Source organism: Castor canadensis, chromosome 5 (assembly GCF_047511655.1).
Source record: "Castor canadensis chromosome 5, mCasCan1.hap1v2, whole genome shotgun sequence".
Lineage (NCBI taxonomy): Eukaryota > Metazoa > Chordata > Mammalia > Rodentia > Castoridae > Castor > Castor canadensis.
This window is the reverse complement of record NC_133390.1, coordinates 42,704,406-42,721,500: the sequence shown is the minus strand read 5'-3', so window position 1 is coordinate 42,721,500 and position 17,095 is coordinate 42,704,406. Positions and strand designations below refer to the sequence as shown.

At 35.5% G+C, this 17,095-nt stretch overlaps 2 protein-coding genes across 4 annotated transcripts in view; one reads left to right on the top strand and one right to left on the bottom strand.

Annotated features, from left to right (window-relative positions):
- Positions 1 to 17,095, bottom strand: part of Arl13b (ARF like GTPase 13B) — a 67,327-nt gene that overhangs the window by 30,565 nt on the left and 19,667 nt on the right. For 2 of the 3 annotated variants that reach the window (XM_020183691.2, XM_074072944.1), the window contains exon 3: positions 16,474 to 16,723. The exons of the other annotated variant lie outside the window; for it this stretch is intronic. In XM_020183691.2, the coding sequence (XP_020039280.2) occupies positions 16,474 to 16,723 (250 nt within the window). The remainder of the gene's footprint in view (positions 1 to 16,473; positions 16,724 to 17,095) is intronic. 3 annotated transcript variants of the gene reach the window in all.
- On the top strand, positions 1,293 to 9,068 carry Stx19 (syntaxin 19). Its single transcript, XM_020183692.2, has 2 exons — positions 1,293 to 1,562; positions 7,995 to 9,068. Exon 2 carries the CDS (start codon positions 8,008 to 8,010, stop codon positions 8,890 to 8,892), a length of 885 nt encoding a protein of 294 aa, XP_020039281.1. The 5' UTR covers positions 1,293 to 1,562; positions 7,995 to 8,007; the 3' UTR covers positions 8,893 to 9,068.

Genomic DNA, 17,095 nt, shown 5'->3' with positions numbered 1-17,095 from the left:
CTAAGGTGCTTTTGCATTTAAGAGGTGATTTGCTTCTTTTTTAAGATTTAATTTTTAAAACAATTATATGGTTGCACATTCAAAGCTATAAAAAAAAGCTACACTCAGAAAGAACTACTGTGTATCTCTGTCTTTTCTCCTCTCCCTCTTCCTTTCCTTCTACATATAACCATTTTCATTAGTGTTTTTGTTCATCCTCACATTGCTTCTTTTTTGAAAATATGGTATTTTAAAGATCACAATTTGGGCACTACAGATATTCAGATATGACTGGTGTGTACCTGTATGATATACACAGATAAATATGTATATGTATGTAAGAACCTTCCCTTTCTTTCTTAAGCTAGCAAGCTGTATAAACTTCTTTTGCCCTATATTTTCTAGTTTGAAATGAACTGGAACTACTCTGAAGTGGAACAAAGAAATCTTTATAAATTGTATAACTCAAAAATGATCCTCTGTGTAGATGATCCATCCTACTGTGAAGGACTTGTGTTTCCACTGTTTTGTTTTTATACATGTGCTGTTTTATAGATCAGATAGGACGAGATTTACAGGGACTGTGCACTACTCAAGGTAGTGCAATGCAGTGTAGAAACAGATTCCAGGAAATGAGCCTTCTAAATCGAAGAATAAGTCTAAATGATTTTTTGGTAGCTTTTATAGCAATATTCCTTCTCCTGGCCTCAAACAACATCTCAGGTAGAAGAAAAAAGGAAAAGTTTAGAAATTTGATATTATGAAACAAATTTTCATTTCTAGCTTTTCCTGTAAGTATTTCTTCCTGATAAAAATTTTGAATTGTTATATTGGCATAATAAACAAATAGCTTAACATTACTGTACAATTTTAGTTTTATATTGAGAACTATAGAAGAAGCTAATTCTAAATTAAAAATAGTATAGAAAGAAGAAAAGTGGGATGGATTAAAGACATGAGGTCTTTTTAGGTTGTTCTACTCCTAAATGTTATGATTTTATGAGCTATGCTTTTATAGGATTTCCTAAAATAGGGCAGAATTCAATCATAAATTGAATAAGAGGACTTCGAGCATTTTTCAATTCTTATTTTTATTTAATTATATATTTTAGCAGGTTTGATAAAGAAAAGTTAACCTTTGTTTAAATACAAATACATTTTTGAAGTAATATTTTTTATAGATAACGTAGTATTGCATTTACAGACACTATACAAAATACTCAGTGTAGGCAGTTTTAACAAAAACTTCCTGTTACCAACTAGCTCCAATGAAAATGATTTTCCTTTCATCTAAAGAATAGGTGTCTAACAGGAAGAACCAGATTCTCCAGGTGTGAAGTAAACAATCTGTTCTTCGTGTGTGATATTAACAGCAAAAGTACAAGTTTATCTTCAACTTATTTGACTTCATTATTTGGCTTTCGATTAACTATATTGACACCATACAGAGATTAGCCTATGTCCTATAAGACAGAGAAATAAGTAATTTGGTCAAACATTACATTAGATGGCACTCAAGATTTTCTCTCAAAGGAAGGACTCCAACACCACAGGTGGAAAAACAAGAGGAACAAGACAGAAAAGTAAGTAATTCTTTGTAATGTGAGACATCCATAGACTGAAATCTAGTCTTACTCTGACAGTTAAAAATAATTCAACAGATAATTAAAATTTACTTGTTTTGCTCAGATTTGGACATAATTATAAGTACCTGATCTGTTCATACATAGTGCTAATAAATGGAATAGGATTTAGGGGTAGAGCTTAGTTAATCAACATTAGAGGAAATAATTTTTTAAAGTTCTTTACAAAATAACTTGTCATTTTGGAAGCACTGGAAAATTAGATCCTATAAAAACAGAAATAAAATCTTTTGTTGAACAGATTATAAATTAATCATGTTGTGCTTGGCTTAGAGAATACTTTTACATTTAACACTGGAAACAATTTTATGCCCAAATTTGACAAAAATTCTACCCCAGATTATGACTATGGCCTGAAGCAGAAGAAAATTTAAGAATCATCATCTTCACACAGTGCCAAGAACAGGATTCAAGAATCCTTACAGAATTTCTGTGAGACAGGCTGTTAGATCAGAGTTAATTCTTTCTTTCATATATAAAGTGCTTAACTTGGTCTGATTATACTAAAGATTATAATAAAAATGCAAATAACTGAATTATTTAGATATGATATTCTATATCACTTCCTGCTAGAATTTTTCCTTAAAATACAGTATTTATGCCAGTAACATACTATATTTGATTAGCATTATTTATAGTATATTTTACTAGAATAATCTATTCCTACTTATTATAGAACAGGGGTAAGAAAAATGAAAGGAATCGGGTAGACATATCTAAATGTAGGCTCTGCCACCTTTTAGTTGTGTGGCCTTTGGCAAGTCACTTTAAAATTACCCTTCTTTGGGAATGGGGCTATGCAGTGATAGAGTGCTTGTCAGGCATGCAAGGGGCTCTGGGTTCGAGCCCCAGCACCACCACACCTCAAAAAATCCTCTTATTTAGATATTGGTTATCTTGGGTTCTGCTGTTACTTTAATTTTCTTAGTGTCCAAAGGGAGAATAAAAGAAACAAAGGAAATAGAGAAGATAAAGTTCTTAAAGAAATTAGACTGAAAAAAAGATGAATTTCCATATTTAAAAGACTCACTAAATGTTTCAAATAAATTCAAGAAGACACAACCAAAGTCACATTATTATAAAATTTCTGAACACCAGGGATAAAGAAAAAAGTCTAATAATAGATCTTATGTATAATATTGGGAAGCTAGAAGATAAAATAGCAAAGCTTCCAAAATTTTAAGGAAGTATATTTTTCAAGTAAGAATTATATCCAGATGGGGATTGGTAGAGTGACTCAAGTGGTAGAGTGCCTACCTATGAGGCCTTTAGTTCAAACCCAGTTCCACCAAATTTAAAAAAAAAAGAACTATACCCACAGGAAATGTATTATTCAGATATCAGGATAGACTAAAATCATTTTCAGAAACGGAACTTATCACAACATTCATGTTTTAAAAAGAAACTACACTATATCCTCAAATGAACAGGATAGACCAAGAATGAAGATGAACTAGGAATCACAAGATATGTAAAAGACAGGGGAAAATTCCAGCATAAGAAGTCACATTAGTGGGTCCCAGGAAAGAAGCCTCAAAAGAGGAAATACTAAGATTTTAAAATGTCTACTATATTTAAATATATTGAGGACATTTTTAGTTTAGTTCAGTTTTAGAAATTAAGCAGCTAGAAATTTTAAGTAATTAATTACAAGAAAAATATAAAAGTTGCATGCTTTGTGATTTGTATTAAAAAGGAGGCATTGACTTTATGAAAAACCATCAAACTATGCATTTATGTTTTGGGTACCTTTTTGTATATATGAAGACCCTAATAAAAAGTTTTCCTAAAACAAAGACATATATTCTTTATTTATTTCCATTGAAAAAGCTAAAAAGTACCTGAGAAAGAAACTATAATCATAATACTTTATGTAACTACAACATAAGTAATACTTGGGTAGTTATAACAATATAAATATAGGACATTTATTAACCAAAAATCATAATACAACCCCATGTTGATAAGGGGAACTTAGGGAAGAATGAGAGTAGAAGAGAAAGTTTAATTCACTTCTTTCATAGTGGAAATTGAACATAACAAAATATCCAAAACTGAAAAGGCAGAAACATCTATGTAAACAAATTATTTAGAAATAGGGAGTTTAAAAGCAAAATATAGCTACAAAACTGACAATGACTGCCTTTGGGGAAAGGTGAATTGGAAGTGAGGCGTGCAGGAGAGTGAGGGGGCATATCTTTTCAAGTTTCAAGTGATTTGATTTCTTAAACTGTGTCTGTGTAATTTGAGAAAAAGAAAAATCACATTTACAAAAGCTAATGTCACATGACATCTTGAACACTTTGGGAAGGAATTTATTTTCAGTATTAACATGGTAATGCCAGAAACAGCACAGGCACAAAGATGTGCTGAATACTTTCCATGCAAAGAACAGTAAGGAGCTATTCAAAATAGGTTACTAATTTATTTGGCTTCAAATTGAATTCCCCCACAGTGGAAAGAAAATTAGTCTTTATCAGAAGTATACACATTTCTTTCTCTTTTTTTTTTCTGGTACTGGGTTTGAACTCAGGACCTGCAGTGAATCAGGTCCCCAGCCCCAGAAGTATATAATAAATTATGAGAGGTAATTTGGTTTTCATAAAGATGCCACATAAGAAAAAGTGTCTACTACTTTTCAACATTTTTAGGTGTCTTTAAATATCTGTACCAGTGTAATAATCAAATGTTGGATAGAACACTGAACAGAAGATCATATGGATGATCCCCGCTTTATTTAATATGAATTCTAGGAAATTTACATAATACATCTTATAATGGAGGAAGCACTAGACTAGTGCACTAGACTAGTGCCTAGAGCACTAATCATGCTCACCATGACTTCTTAAGTGTCCCTATAAGAAAAATGAGAAAATTGGCTAACTTTGGAAGATTTCTTATAAAATCAAATTGAAATATTTGATGGGTATGGAAGAGATCTGGTTTGGTGAATGAGAGAGAACTACATTTCATAGTCCTCTACTTTCAGCTGGTTGAGAAGTTGTAAACCAAATGGCATGCATCGCTTTAGGATAGTTCAGTGCCTGTGAAAGTCTTTCCAGCACTCCTTCTCCCTCTTATCTTGACAGCCACATTCAGAAAGGGGGACCTTAAGTCTGCTAGTAACTAAGATGAAGACCACAGCCTCCTAAAAACCCATCATGGCATAAAATGTTAGCAAGAAACTCCAATTTTTAGCCACTAAGATTCAAGAATTGGTTATTACAGTATCATAGTCAAATATACCTTGCCTGTTAAAATAGGATTAGGCATCATAAATGAAATGTACTTAAAACTCACACAGAATTACAAGTTAAATTATCTGATAAATTTAAAAAGTTTCAATTTATCTTTACTAAAATTTGAATTTTATATTAAGGATTATATTAATTATAATTAGCTATAATTAATTTTAAATAACAATTACATGTAATTTATAAATTAACTTATTGGGTATGGTTTTCAAATGGGAAAACATGAAAAATGAGAATGTCATTTCTGAATCTTTTCTAATTAAAATCACTTGGTTTTCATTTTAATGGAGGAAATAAGTAATAGTATACTAATGTACTTTTAGGAGGTGAAATCAAAGAGATAATATGAAGGGTAGAGAAATCATGTAAAACCTTGTAGGATCTCACTTCTCCTCTAAGAGATAGCATCAAAAGAGGCTTTTTAGCACAATAATAACATGAGCTGTCTTACATTTTATCTGAGTTCTGTGTTAAGAAAAAGATTAGAGGGGATGCTACAAAAGAGGCAAAATGAAGAGCACTTAGGGGACTACTGCAATAATCCAACTAAGAAATAATGGTAAATGGGACTCTGCAGAGGGGAAGGGATGACTGGATCCTAAAATACTTTATCTATCTATCTATCTATTTTGGTGGTACTGGGGTTTGAACTCAGGGCTTCACATTTGCAAGGCAGTTGCTGTATTGCTTGAGCCATGCCTCCAGCCCTAAATATACTTAAAAGAGAGGTTGACAAGATTTCCAGTTTGGAAATAAGATGCCATTAGTTTGGATATAGTAAAGAATGGCTCCAAAGTTTTAGTCTGAGCTGCTGAAAGAATAGAGTTGCCATTTACTAAACTGGGGAAGTATACGGGTTTTGAGGAAGATCATAAACTTATTTTAGACATAGGTATCCAAATAGAGCTTGTGAAGTAGACAGGCATTTTAAAAGCAGCCTACACTAGAGATACAAATATAAGTCCTCAGTTAACAGATGGTATTTATTACCATGGGACTGGAAAATGATGATGGAAGCATAAGATGCAGGAGATCAGAAGGAGGAGTTGGGAGGGAGTGATGAAGGGAGAGTCAAAAAGGTAAAAAGAAAACCAAGATAAACACTTTCCTCGAAAGTTTCAAAAACTATGTTAAGTGCTACCCACAGGTTAAAATCAAGTCCTATTGCTTCTACCTCCAAAAATACACCCTGATGGATCCCATTTATTCCATCTCTATTTTTATCCCCTAAGTCTCTCCTGTGAACTACTTGTTTTATCGTGGGAAAAAATTCCTTACGTAGAAAGTAAAAACACTTTTAAAAAATATAGATCACACCAATGCCACGTTTATCCTTTAACTTTTTTCTAAAAAAATCTAAACTCCTTACTGGCTTGATCTAGTCCCTACCTACCTGACTTCATTCCTCTGATGTTACTCTAAAAGATACTCATTTTGTTCTTAAAACCTATCAGTCTCACTCATTGCCTTGGCATCCATCTCCCATACCAAGACTATCTTCTTTGTCTCTATCTAGCTGCCTTTTGTTTTTTTTGTTTATTCATATGTGCATAAAATGTTTGGGTCATTTCTTCCCCTCCTACCCCCTGTCCTCTTCCTCTCCTCCCCACCCCCTCACTTCCAGGCAGAAACTGTTATGCCCTTATCTCTAATTTTATTTAAGAGAGAGTATAAGCAATAATAAGAAGGACAAAGCGTTTTTGCTAGTTGAGATAAGGATAGCTATACAGGGAGATTCCTCGCATTGCTTCCATGTACAAATGTGTTACATTCTAAGTTGATTCTTCTTGAACTGACCTTTTCTCTAGTTCTCTAGCTGCCTTCTTAATATTGACATTTCACAGTTCAAATATCTCTTTAATGATGTCATGCCAGATTGTCCCATCAAGACCTAATAGTATCATATTCACTTTTTAAAATCAATATTGTTCATTTCCCTGCAGACTATCAATTCCTCAGGACTAGAATAGTTGAGCATATACAATATTTAAAACTTTGCATACAGCAGCCTCAATAATTATTTGACGAAATGCTAGTCCTTTTAAACCAATGAAATCTTATCAAGACATTAGTTTAAATTTTTACTCAATGCAGACATGAATTCAATAATATTCTTAACTGGGTCATAATTCAAGAACATCTTGAATAACTCTTGTGATGGCAAGCTTATCACCTCGGGAAGCAGTTCATTTCATCTTAGAGAAGCCTCCGGTGCTTAAAAAGTCTTCTTTATACTGAATCAAACCTCTATTTATGTAATTTCCACCCACAACCCTCTAATCCCTCTTATATATAGAATTTCTCAGTTTTAGAACATAGATGTTCAAGCCCCAGTAACACACATACACATACACACAAAAAGTACATGTCACCGAGAGTATAATGACACTGAAGAACTTATTTGGTGCCAATTGTTTCCACATCACTATTTTCTCAGATATTGTACTCAACTCAGCCACCCCACATTATATTTTACATTACTTTTCCAATTTCAGTGATTTTGCGAGGAGGGGGATACTGAACTCAGGACCTTGGCTCACTAGGCAGACGCTGTATCACTTGAGCCATGCCCCTATCCCTTTTTATTTTGGTTATTTTGGGATAAGATGTCACATTTACTTTTGAGCCAGCCTGGACTGCAATCCTGTGTAATCCCTCTACACACCTGGGATAAGGTGTGCACCACCATACCCAGGTTTCATTGGATGAGATGGGGGTCTCATGAACTTTTTGCCTAGGCTAGTCTTGCACTGAGATAGATCCTCTGGGTCTCTGCCTCCCTAATAGCTAGGATTACAGGAATGAACCACTCACCTGGCCATTTTGATGATCCTTATGTTTGATGATCTTTATGTTTGTCCTAAGGGGAAAAAAATGGTTTTTGGAGAGAAGATCTTGCTATGTAGCCCAACCTGCCCTTGAACTTTCCTTGTCTCAGGCTCCTCAGTGCTGAAATGATTTCTACCATGCCCTATTGATTTTCCTAACTTTTTAAACTTCTTTTTGGAAAACTAGCAGGATTTTTGCTGGGAGACAGATAGTTATCTCAAGCCAATTACTACTGAGGAAAAAATACAAACATCTCTTTATTCAATATAATCATTTTTTTGCTTCTTAGGGGGAAAGGGAAGATGAAAGACCGACTTCAAGAACTAAAGCAAAGAACAAAAGAAATTGAACTGTCTAGAGATGGTCAGATACTGACAACAGAAGCAGAGGATCAAGGGATATTTATGCAGCAAGCTGTTGTTTATGAAAGAGAGCCTGTAGCTGAGAAACACCTAAATGAGATCCAAAAGCTACAAGAGAATATTAACAATTTGGCAAATGATGTTCAAAGATATGGACAGCAACAGAAAAGTCTGGTAGCTTCAATGAGAAGGTTTAGCCTACTTAAGAGAGACTCTAGCATCGCAAAGGAGATAAAAACCCAAGCAGAACACATTAATAGAGGTTTATGTGACTTAGTTAAAGAAGTTAAAAAGTCAGAGGTCGAAAATGGTCCATCATCAGTGATCACAAGGATACTTAAATCTCAGTATGCTGTGATGTTTCACCATTTTCAGCAAACCATGTTTATGTACAATGACACAATAGAGGCAAAGCAGGAGAAGTGCAAGACATTTATTTTCCGTCAGCTTGAAGTTGCTGGAAAAGAAGTTCCTGAAGAAGAAGTAAATGATATGCTTCATCAAGGAAAATGGGAAGTTTTTAATGAAAGCTTACTTGCAGAAATCATTATCACTAAAGCACAACTCTCAGAAATTGAACAGAGACACAAGGAACTTGTTAATCTGGAGAACCAAATAAAGGATTTAAGGAATCTTTTCATTGAAATTTCTCTTATGGTAGAGGAACAAGAAGAGAACATCAACAATATTGAAATGATTGTGAGCAGTACTAAAGATTATGTTAACAACACTAAAGAGAAATTTGGACTAGCTATAAAATACAAAAGAAGAAATCCTTTTAAGGCACTATGTTGTTACTGCTGTCCATGCTGTTGCTCAAAATAAAGAAGTTATTTTAGAAATTCTTCCAGCTTTAGAGTGAAGGATGACCACATTTCAGTGTCCTGTATTGTTTTTCTTCAGTTCTCAGATCTATTCACATACATTTCATCATTGCTAAGTTTCAATTTTCCCTTTAACTTTTATCCCACTAGAATTACAGAAACTTTTGAAGCTTTGTGACATAAGACAAGTCTTTAACTAATTAAACTAAAAACAGTATGGTTACCTTTAATTGACAGGTTAACTATTAAAAATGGGATAAAGGATCTTAAGTTTCTGGACAGCTATTAAATTCTATTATGCATTTCTGCAACGTCCAATACTTTAACGAGTGTTCAAGACCAGACACAGTGGCTCACACCTGTAATGCCAGGAAGCACTGGCAAGTAGAGAATGGAAAGATTATGGTTCAAGCCAAGGCCTGGCAACAAGATAGTGAGATCCCATCTGAACAAATAAGCTAGGTGTTGATGGTGCATACCTGTCATCCTTGCTATTTCAGAGGACAAAGATAGGAGGATCATGGTCTGAGTCCAGCCCTAGGCAAAAAGCAAGACCCTATCTTAAAAATAATTTAAAGCAAAAAGGGCTGGAGGTGTGGCTTGAGTGGCTTCCCTAGCAAATGTAAGGACTGAGGTCAAGTTCCAGTATGGGGGGAAAGAGGAGAATGTTCTACTTAATCCATTTGGTTCATTTGTGAATATCTTGGTAGTTAAGAATTATATAAAACAAGACTTCAAATGATGCTACAATAAAACAAAGTCAAGCTAGAATGTCTACCAAATCTTTTATCCTGAGATAGGTGAGTTAACTTAGTGATTAACAGGTCCTGGAAAACTCGACCATGTACTTGATGAAGAATCTAACTGGTACCTGGCAGCTGAATAATGCTTGAGGCCTCACCAGGTGAGTTAAGGCTTTTTTTTTTTTTTTTTTTTGAACTAAGGTCCATTCAAGATACTGAATTACGGACCAAGGGGTTTGGCAGATTAAAATAGAAGTAAAAGGCAAATGTACTCTTGAATGCTTACCATCACTTTATGATCATGCCAGGGACTAAACTATGGCCTAGGTATATGGTTTGAACTCACACAGGAATATATTTTGAAACTCACATTCTAGTGGAGAAAGCAGAAAACAAACTAATACAAGTGTGAGATGATGTTAAGTTCTAGGAAGAGACTTGTAGGGGTGATCAGATGAGACAGAAGCTATCAGGAATGCTAAATTAGGGTGGGTGGTCAATGAAGGCCTTTCTGAAAGGTAATATTTAAGTATGCACATGTGAATAAATGAATAAAAAATTTAAAAATAAAATAAAAGTTTGAATGAACAGGACAAGGAAGGGTTTACTCCAGTCATAAAAAAACGGTATAAAGTCTGTGGTCTGATATTAAGATCCTTGATCCATTTTGAGTTAATATTGGTATAGGGTGATATACATGGATCTAGTTTCAGTTTTTTGAAGACTGCTAACCAGTTTTCCCAGCAGTTTTTGTTGAAGAGGCTGCTATTTCTCCATCGTATATTTTCAGCTCCTTTGTCAAAGACAAGTTGATTATAATTGTGTGGCTTCATATCTGGGTCCTCTATTCTGTTCCACTGGTCTTCGTGTCTGTTTTTGTGCCACCACCATGCTGTTTTTACTGTTATTGCTTTGTAATATAGTTTGAAGTCAGGTATTGTGATACCTCCTGCATTATTCTTTTGACTGAGTATTGCCTTGGCTATTCGTGGCCTCTTGTGTTTCCATATAAATTTAACAGTAGATTTTTCAATCTCTTTGATGAATGTCATTGGAATTTTGATGGGAATTGCATTAAACATGTAGATTACTTTTGGGAGTATAGACATTTTTACTATGTTGATTCTACCAATCCATGAGCATGGGAGATCTCTCCACTTTCTATAGTCTTCCTCAATCTCTTTCTTCAGAAGTGTTTAGTTTTCCTTGTAGAGGTCTTTCACATCTTTTGTTAGGTTTACACCTAGGTATTTGCTTTTTTTTGAGGCTATTGTAAATGGAATTGTTTTCATACATTCTTTTTCAGTTTGCTCATTGTTAGTGTATAGAAATGCTAATGATTTCTCTATGTTGATTTTATATCCTGCTACCTTGCTATAGCTATTGATGATGTCTAGAAGCTTCTGAGTAGAGTTTTTTGGGTCTTTAAGGTATAGGATCATGTCGTCTGCAAATAGGGGTATTTTGACAGTTTCCTTACCTATTTGTATTCCTTTTATTCCTTCTTCTTGCCTAATTGCTCTGGCTAGGAATTCCAGTACTATGTTGAATAGGAGCGGAGATAGTGGGCATCCTTGTCTGGTTTCTGATTTTAGAGGGAATGGTTTCAGTTTTTCTCTGTTAAGTATAATGCTGGCTGTAGGTCTGTCATATATAGCTTTTATAATGTTGAGGTACTTTCCTTCTATTCCTAGTTTTCTTAGAGCTTTTATCATGAAATGGTGTTGGATCTTATCAAAGGCTTTTTCTGCATCTATTGAGATGATCAAGTGGTTTTTGTCTTTGCTTCTGTTAATGTGGTTTATTACATTTATTGATTTTCTTATGTTGAACCACCCCTGCATTCTTGGGATGAAGCCTACTTGGTCGTGGTGAATAATCTTTTTGATGTGTTGCTGAATTCGGTTTGCCATTATTTTGTTGAGGATTTTTGCGTCAATATTCATTAAGGAGATTGGCCTATATTTCTCCTTTTTGGAGGTGTTTTTGCCTGGTTTTGGGATAAGTATAATACTTGCTTCATAAAATGTGTTAGGCAGTTTTCCTTCCCTTTCTATTTCGTGGAACAGTTTAAGGAGGGTTGGTATCAGTTCTTCTTTAAAGGTCTGATAGAATTCAGCTAGCATTTGTTGCCCTTAACGCAGAGAAACTAAAGCAGATACCTTAAAAGCAACTGAGGCCAACAGGAAAAGGGGACCAGGAACTAGAGAAAAGGTTAGATCAAAAAGAATTAACCTAGAAGGTAACACACACACACAGGAAATCAATGTGAGTCAATGCCCTGTATAACTATCTTTATCTCAACCAGCAAAAACCCTTGTTCCTTCCTATTATCGCTTATATTCTCTCTACAACAAAATTAGAAATAAGGGCAAAATAGTTTCTGCTGGGTATTGAGGGGGTGGGGGGGACAGGGAGGGGGCAGAGTGGGTGGTAAGGGAGGGGGTGGGGGCAGGGGGGAGAAATGAACCAAGCCTTGTATGCACATATGAATAATAAAAGAAAAAAAAAACCGGTATAAAGACTCCAAGGAGGTATGAGTTACTTCATTAAAGTGACAGTCCAGCAGGGACTTAGTGGTAAAATAGCAGTGAGTTAAAGATGAGATTAAAAAAAGGCTATTTTGATTTATAAATTCAGAGGTTCCAGTCAAAGACAGTTTGGCCCAGTTGGATGTAGACCTGTGGTAAGGCAGCATATCATAGTGAAAGAGTGGCAGAGTTAGGCCAGGAAGCAAAAGAGAAAGAGATAGGGGCTACAGCCTCACTATTCCCTTGAAGGTGATAGTGAAGATACTCAGGTGATATTAAGAAAGAAGTATCACTAAGATGAATTAATTGTAGGTGGGAAAGAAAAAAGCAAATAGGATAACTTGTAAATATGAGGCTTGAACATTTTCAAGAAATGTTTATAAGTATCAAAAAAAAAGCAGTGGGATACAAAATTTTATATACTGCACACACTATACTTTTTAAAAAATATGCATATAAAATTCATGAAAATGATAGTAGTGGCTATTTCACAAGAGCATTTGAGGCACAGTGGTGGAGTACAGAGAGGATGTAGAGCATGGAGATACACAACAGCCTTAGAAAGCAGAGAACTAAGTACACAGTATCAACTCTCCCATCTCTCAACAGCAACCCTGAACCAAGGAGTACTCTGTTACACCAGGAAAGAGTAAGGTGAAGACCCGCAGCAGTCCCCACTCACACCAAATATAGCTGTAGCCTATAGCCCTAAGTCCTCACAGACCCTCAGCCCACACTGGGAACTTCTGGGTAACCTCAGAGCTGCAATGCCAGAGAAAGAGCCTAGCCCAAGTATGTCCTCCCCAACCAAGCTCCTCTTGCACAAAGATATCTTGAGATTCTAATTCCCTGAGATCCTGGTAAGAGATCAAGTAGATGCTGCCAGCAGCTGAGCTAACTCTGCCCTGTGAACCAGCCAGGAAAACCTAGCCACCTTTTCAGGCCCTGGGAAGCACCTGGGCAGTCCACCCTAAGTGGCTCAGCCTGAGGACCCCAGAAAATAGCCGGGTAGCTCTGTCCAATTTCCCACTGCCTTGGAAGCAAATAGGCAGCCGGGCCTACACACCCTCAGATCCTAAGGAAGGAGCCTAGCAGCCAGCCCTGAGCAGCTTTGCCCAGGTAGGTCCTCAGGCAGCTAGGTGACTCATCTACCTACACATGACCCCAGGAAGTAGCTAAGCAGGCAAAACCCCTGGGAAACAACAAGATATCCTACCCTATCCTCCTGCAGCACAAAGAAAACACATGAGCAACCCATTTGCAGAAGTTCAGACCATTTTCCTGTGATTCCCTGTAACCCTGCCCATTTAACTAAAGCCCTGGGAAGCATCTGAGCAGACTGCTCATAGCAGGTGGGCCCACTGGAGGCCCCACAAGGTCACCTACACAGCACCTGAACACCAACAGTACCTGGTCAGGACCCATACATGTGTGTACCCCTGGTCCCAGACAGCCTTCAGACACTGGCAGGGACTCCCTTACTGTGCACCACAGCCACAGGGGTACACAATGGCAGTCATATCCCTAGGCAACATAAGGAAAATGGCAGACACAATATACAGAGCTGCCAGAGACCTGACCCCACTGAACAGAGCTAAATCCCAGGTACCTGAAACTGGAAAGATAATGGGGCTGGGAGGATGGAGACAGGTCCATTAATGGATATAGGCATTCAGTACACCCTGAACAGGAGAAATAAATGGTCAATGTTCTGTAGCACAGTTGGATAACAATGGTTAATAACAATTAATTGAATACTTCAAAATATTTAGTAGAAAGGACTTTGAAATGATCAATCTATGAAGTGATAGATAGGGCTATTACCCTGACCTGATCATTATACATCATATGCATGTACTGAAATGTCACATTGTATCCTATAAACATGTCTAAATAAATATGTATTATTTTATTAATATAAAGTATTAAAATAAAAATCTATTTAAAAAACTCCCTAGAGCAAAGATACACAAATGGCAAACCATTTTATATTTTGTAAACAAATTATCATATTCAAAATTAATTGTGGTATCTTAGTAAGTCTTCACTGACTGCACAATTATAATGGTAAAACATCACTCATGTTGCATATTTTTTTCCCTACTCAGAAAATTTATAAGCTAAGAAAGGAGACAGAATTGAAATGATATGTTTGCTGACAGTTACTTTATTACTTGGTAGTCACTGTGTTTACTTGACAATTGCCTGCTCCACTGAGGCCAATAAGAGAAGGGACCAGGAACTAGAGAAAAGTTTAGTTCAAGAAGAATTAACTTAGAAGGTAGCACACATGAACAGGAAATCAATGCGAGTCAACATCCTTATCTCAACTAGCAAAAACCCTCGGTCCTTCCTATTATTGCTTATACTCTCTCTTCAACAAAATTAGAAATAAGGGCAGAATAGTTTCTGCCTGGTAGTGAGGGGTAAGAGGGGTTAAGGGAGGGGAAGGAAGGAGGCGGCGGCGGGGGGGGGGGGGAAGGGGAGAGAAATGTATGCACATATGAATAAAATAAAAATTAAAAAACAACAACAACAAAAAAAATTGCCTGCTGTACTCTGGGGCTTTTTCACAGATAGCTGCATGACTAACTCCCTCCAATATCATCTTAGCAAGCCCTACTATGATTATCTTAATCATGAGAGCAATGCATCTTTATCACCTCCTCCATCATAGGCTTCTTGATCTTCCACTCCCTGCTTCATTGTTCCAATACACCTATAAGCTAATGTATAAGATAATTAGTCATATATTTTTGTGTACCTCTCCCCCTAGAATGTAATTTCCAGAGGTAGTGCATAGTTCTCTGTTTTTTTTTTTTCCAAACACATCCCCCTCACTAGGATAATGCCTAGCACACAGCTGATGGTCAATAAACATTTGTTGAATTAATATATGCATAGATGGAAAAGTGCACAAAAAATGTGGTTAAAATGCACACACAATTATTTTACAAATGACCGATACCTGTCAATATTGTTTTACTTTAGAAATCACTGATTATCTGCTTCAACATTTGTAGAGACCAATTTAGCCCACAGGATTCAACAAAGTTCACATTTCATATTAATATTTTACTTCAGATTCAATAAAGATGAGAACTGATTATAGAAACCATCTTCCCCAATTAAACTTATAAGTTTAAAAATATAAGGTTTACTAATAAATTATGAAATAATATTTTAGCTTTTTTAATCAAAGCTTCCAAACTGCTTCATTTAAAAATCTCAATTTACTACAGAGTTTCTCAAGACTACTGAGAACTTTAAGAATTTTTCATCTAACCACAACAATTTGATGGTTTTTTTTCTAAGTCCTTAATAATGAATCACAAGAATGAGGAAAAAGCAAAAATGGCAAGGGCAAATATTCAGTTTGCTTCAAGTTAGAGCAACTTAATGAAGAAATTTTCACTATGTCTCATTGTTATAGCACCATCTGGTGTTTACTATGCATAAATGCTATGAGTATAAAAGTCCTTAGTCACTTAGGTTTTTTGGTTTTTGTTTTTTTGGCAGCACTGGGATTTAAACTCAGACTTCATGCTTGCTAAGCAGGTGCTCTTATCACTTGCGCCACTCTGCCAGTCCTCAGTCACTTAGTTTTTTAAAATGTTCAGGTACAGGCGCAAAATAATATAGGCATATGCCTAAGGTGATAATGATACAAATCATATGTGCAATATAGAAATATAGAAGTAAACACTGAGAAATCAATGTGTCACTGGAATACTGAAGCTTTTAAATAATTTAAACAAGAAAAAAGACAACTTTCCACAAAAAAGGACAGCAAAAAAAATATGTTGTTAAAAGAGGGGGAAAAAATGGAAAGAAAAAAATGTAGAACCTTGTTTTGTGTGCATGTGTGTATTTCCTTATGTGGTACTAGGGATTGAACATTAGCCAAATCCCCAGTTCTTTTGCTTTTAGTTTTTTTTATGAGATAGGGTCTCACATTTTTGCCAGGCTGTGTTTCTCCTACCTCTGCCTTCCAAGTAGAACCTTGTTAACAGGCTATTTCAAAATGCAAACTTCAGTACAAAATAAATTATCAAATAAAACAAAGAGTTTATATTTGAATACCTAAGAGATCTGATTATAAGCCTTGTTTATAACATAGCCTTAACTCTTTATCACTATGGACAGAATTACAACAAGGCCTCAGTATATTAGCAAGAGATAGGTAATTAATTACATACATTTTATTACTCTAATGCATGACTATTTTAGCTTACTTAGTAATTTGTAACAGATAAATTTCTCTATTGGCTAATGCCCCTAGGTTTACAATAAACTCATGTTACTTACACCAATATAGGCTTTCCTGATATCTTAGGATGTCTTAGCACTTCTGACATTGTCTCTTTTGTCTCTTCCATTCTCTCTTCATCACTGGAATCCACAACAAATATTACCCCATAGGACTCAGCATAGTAATTCTTCCAAATTCCCCGAATTCTTTTTCCACCTCCCAAATCAAAGATGGTGACTTCAAACTTCCCTTGTCTAAGGTCAATTTTAGAAAATCCAACTGTAGGAGCTACATCTTCAGGGTATTCTGTTTCAAATGATACAAAAGAAACAATCTTTAGATTTTAATTTAATAATATTAATTTAACTTTACGACTTAAATAACATTAAAAGTGTTACTCATTATACTTTACTACTAAGTAGAATGTTTATCACTTATGCAATTGACACCATTCAAGCACACTGGTTTGGAGGGAGGCTAGATACTATAAGATATTCAACTGGAACTTTTACTTCATGTACACAGAAATTTCTTCTTTTTTTAACTTCTATAATCCTGTCACCTAAGGTATAATAGGTACTTAAGTACCCATGAATGAATGAATTGAATGAATGAATGAATGAGCTCTTCCCTTTGAAGCTAGTTTTTCTCTAACTTATAACAATAAAAGTTGTGAAG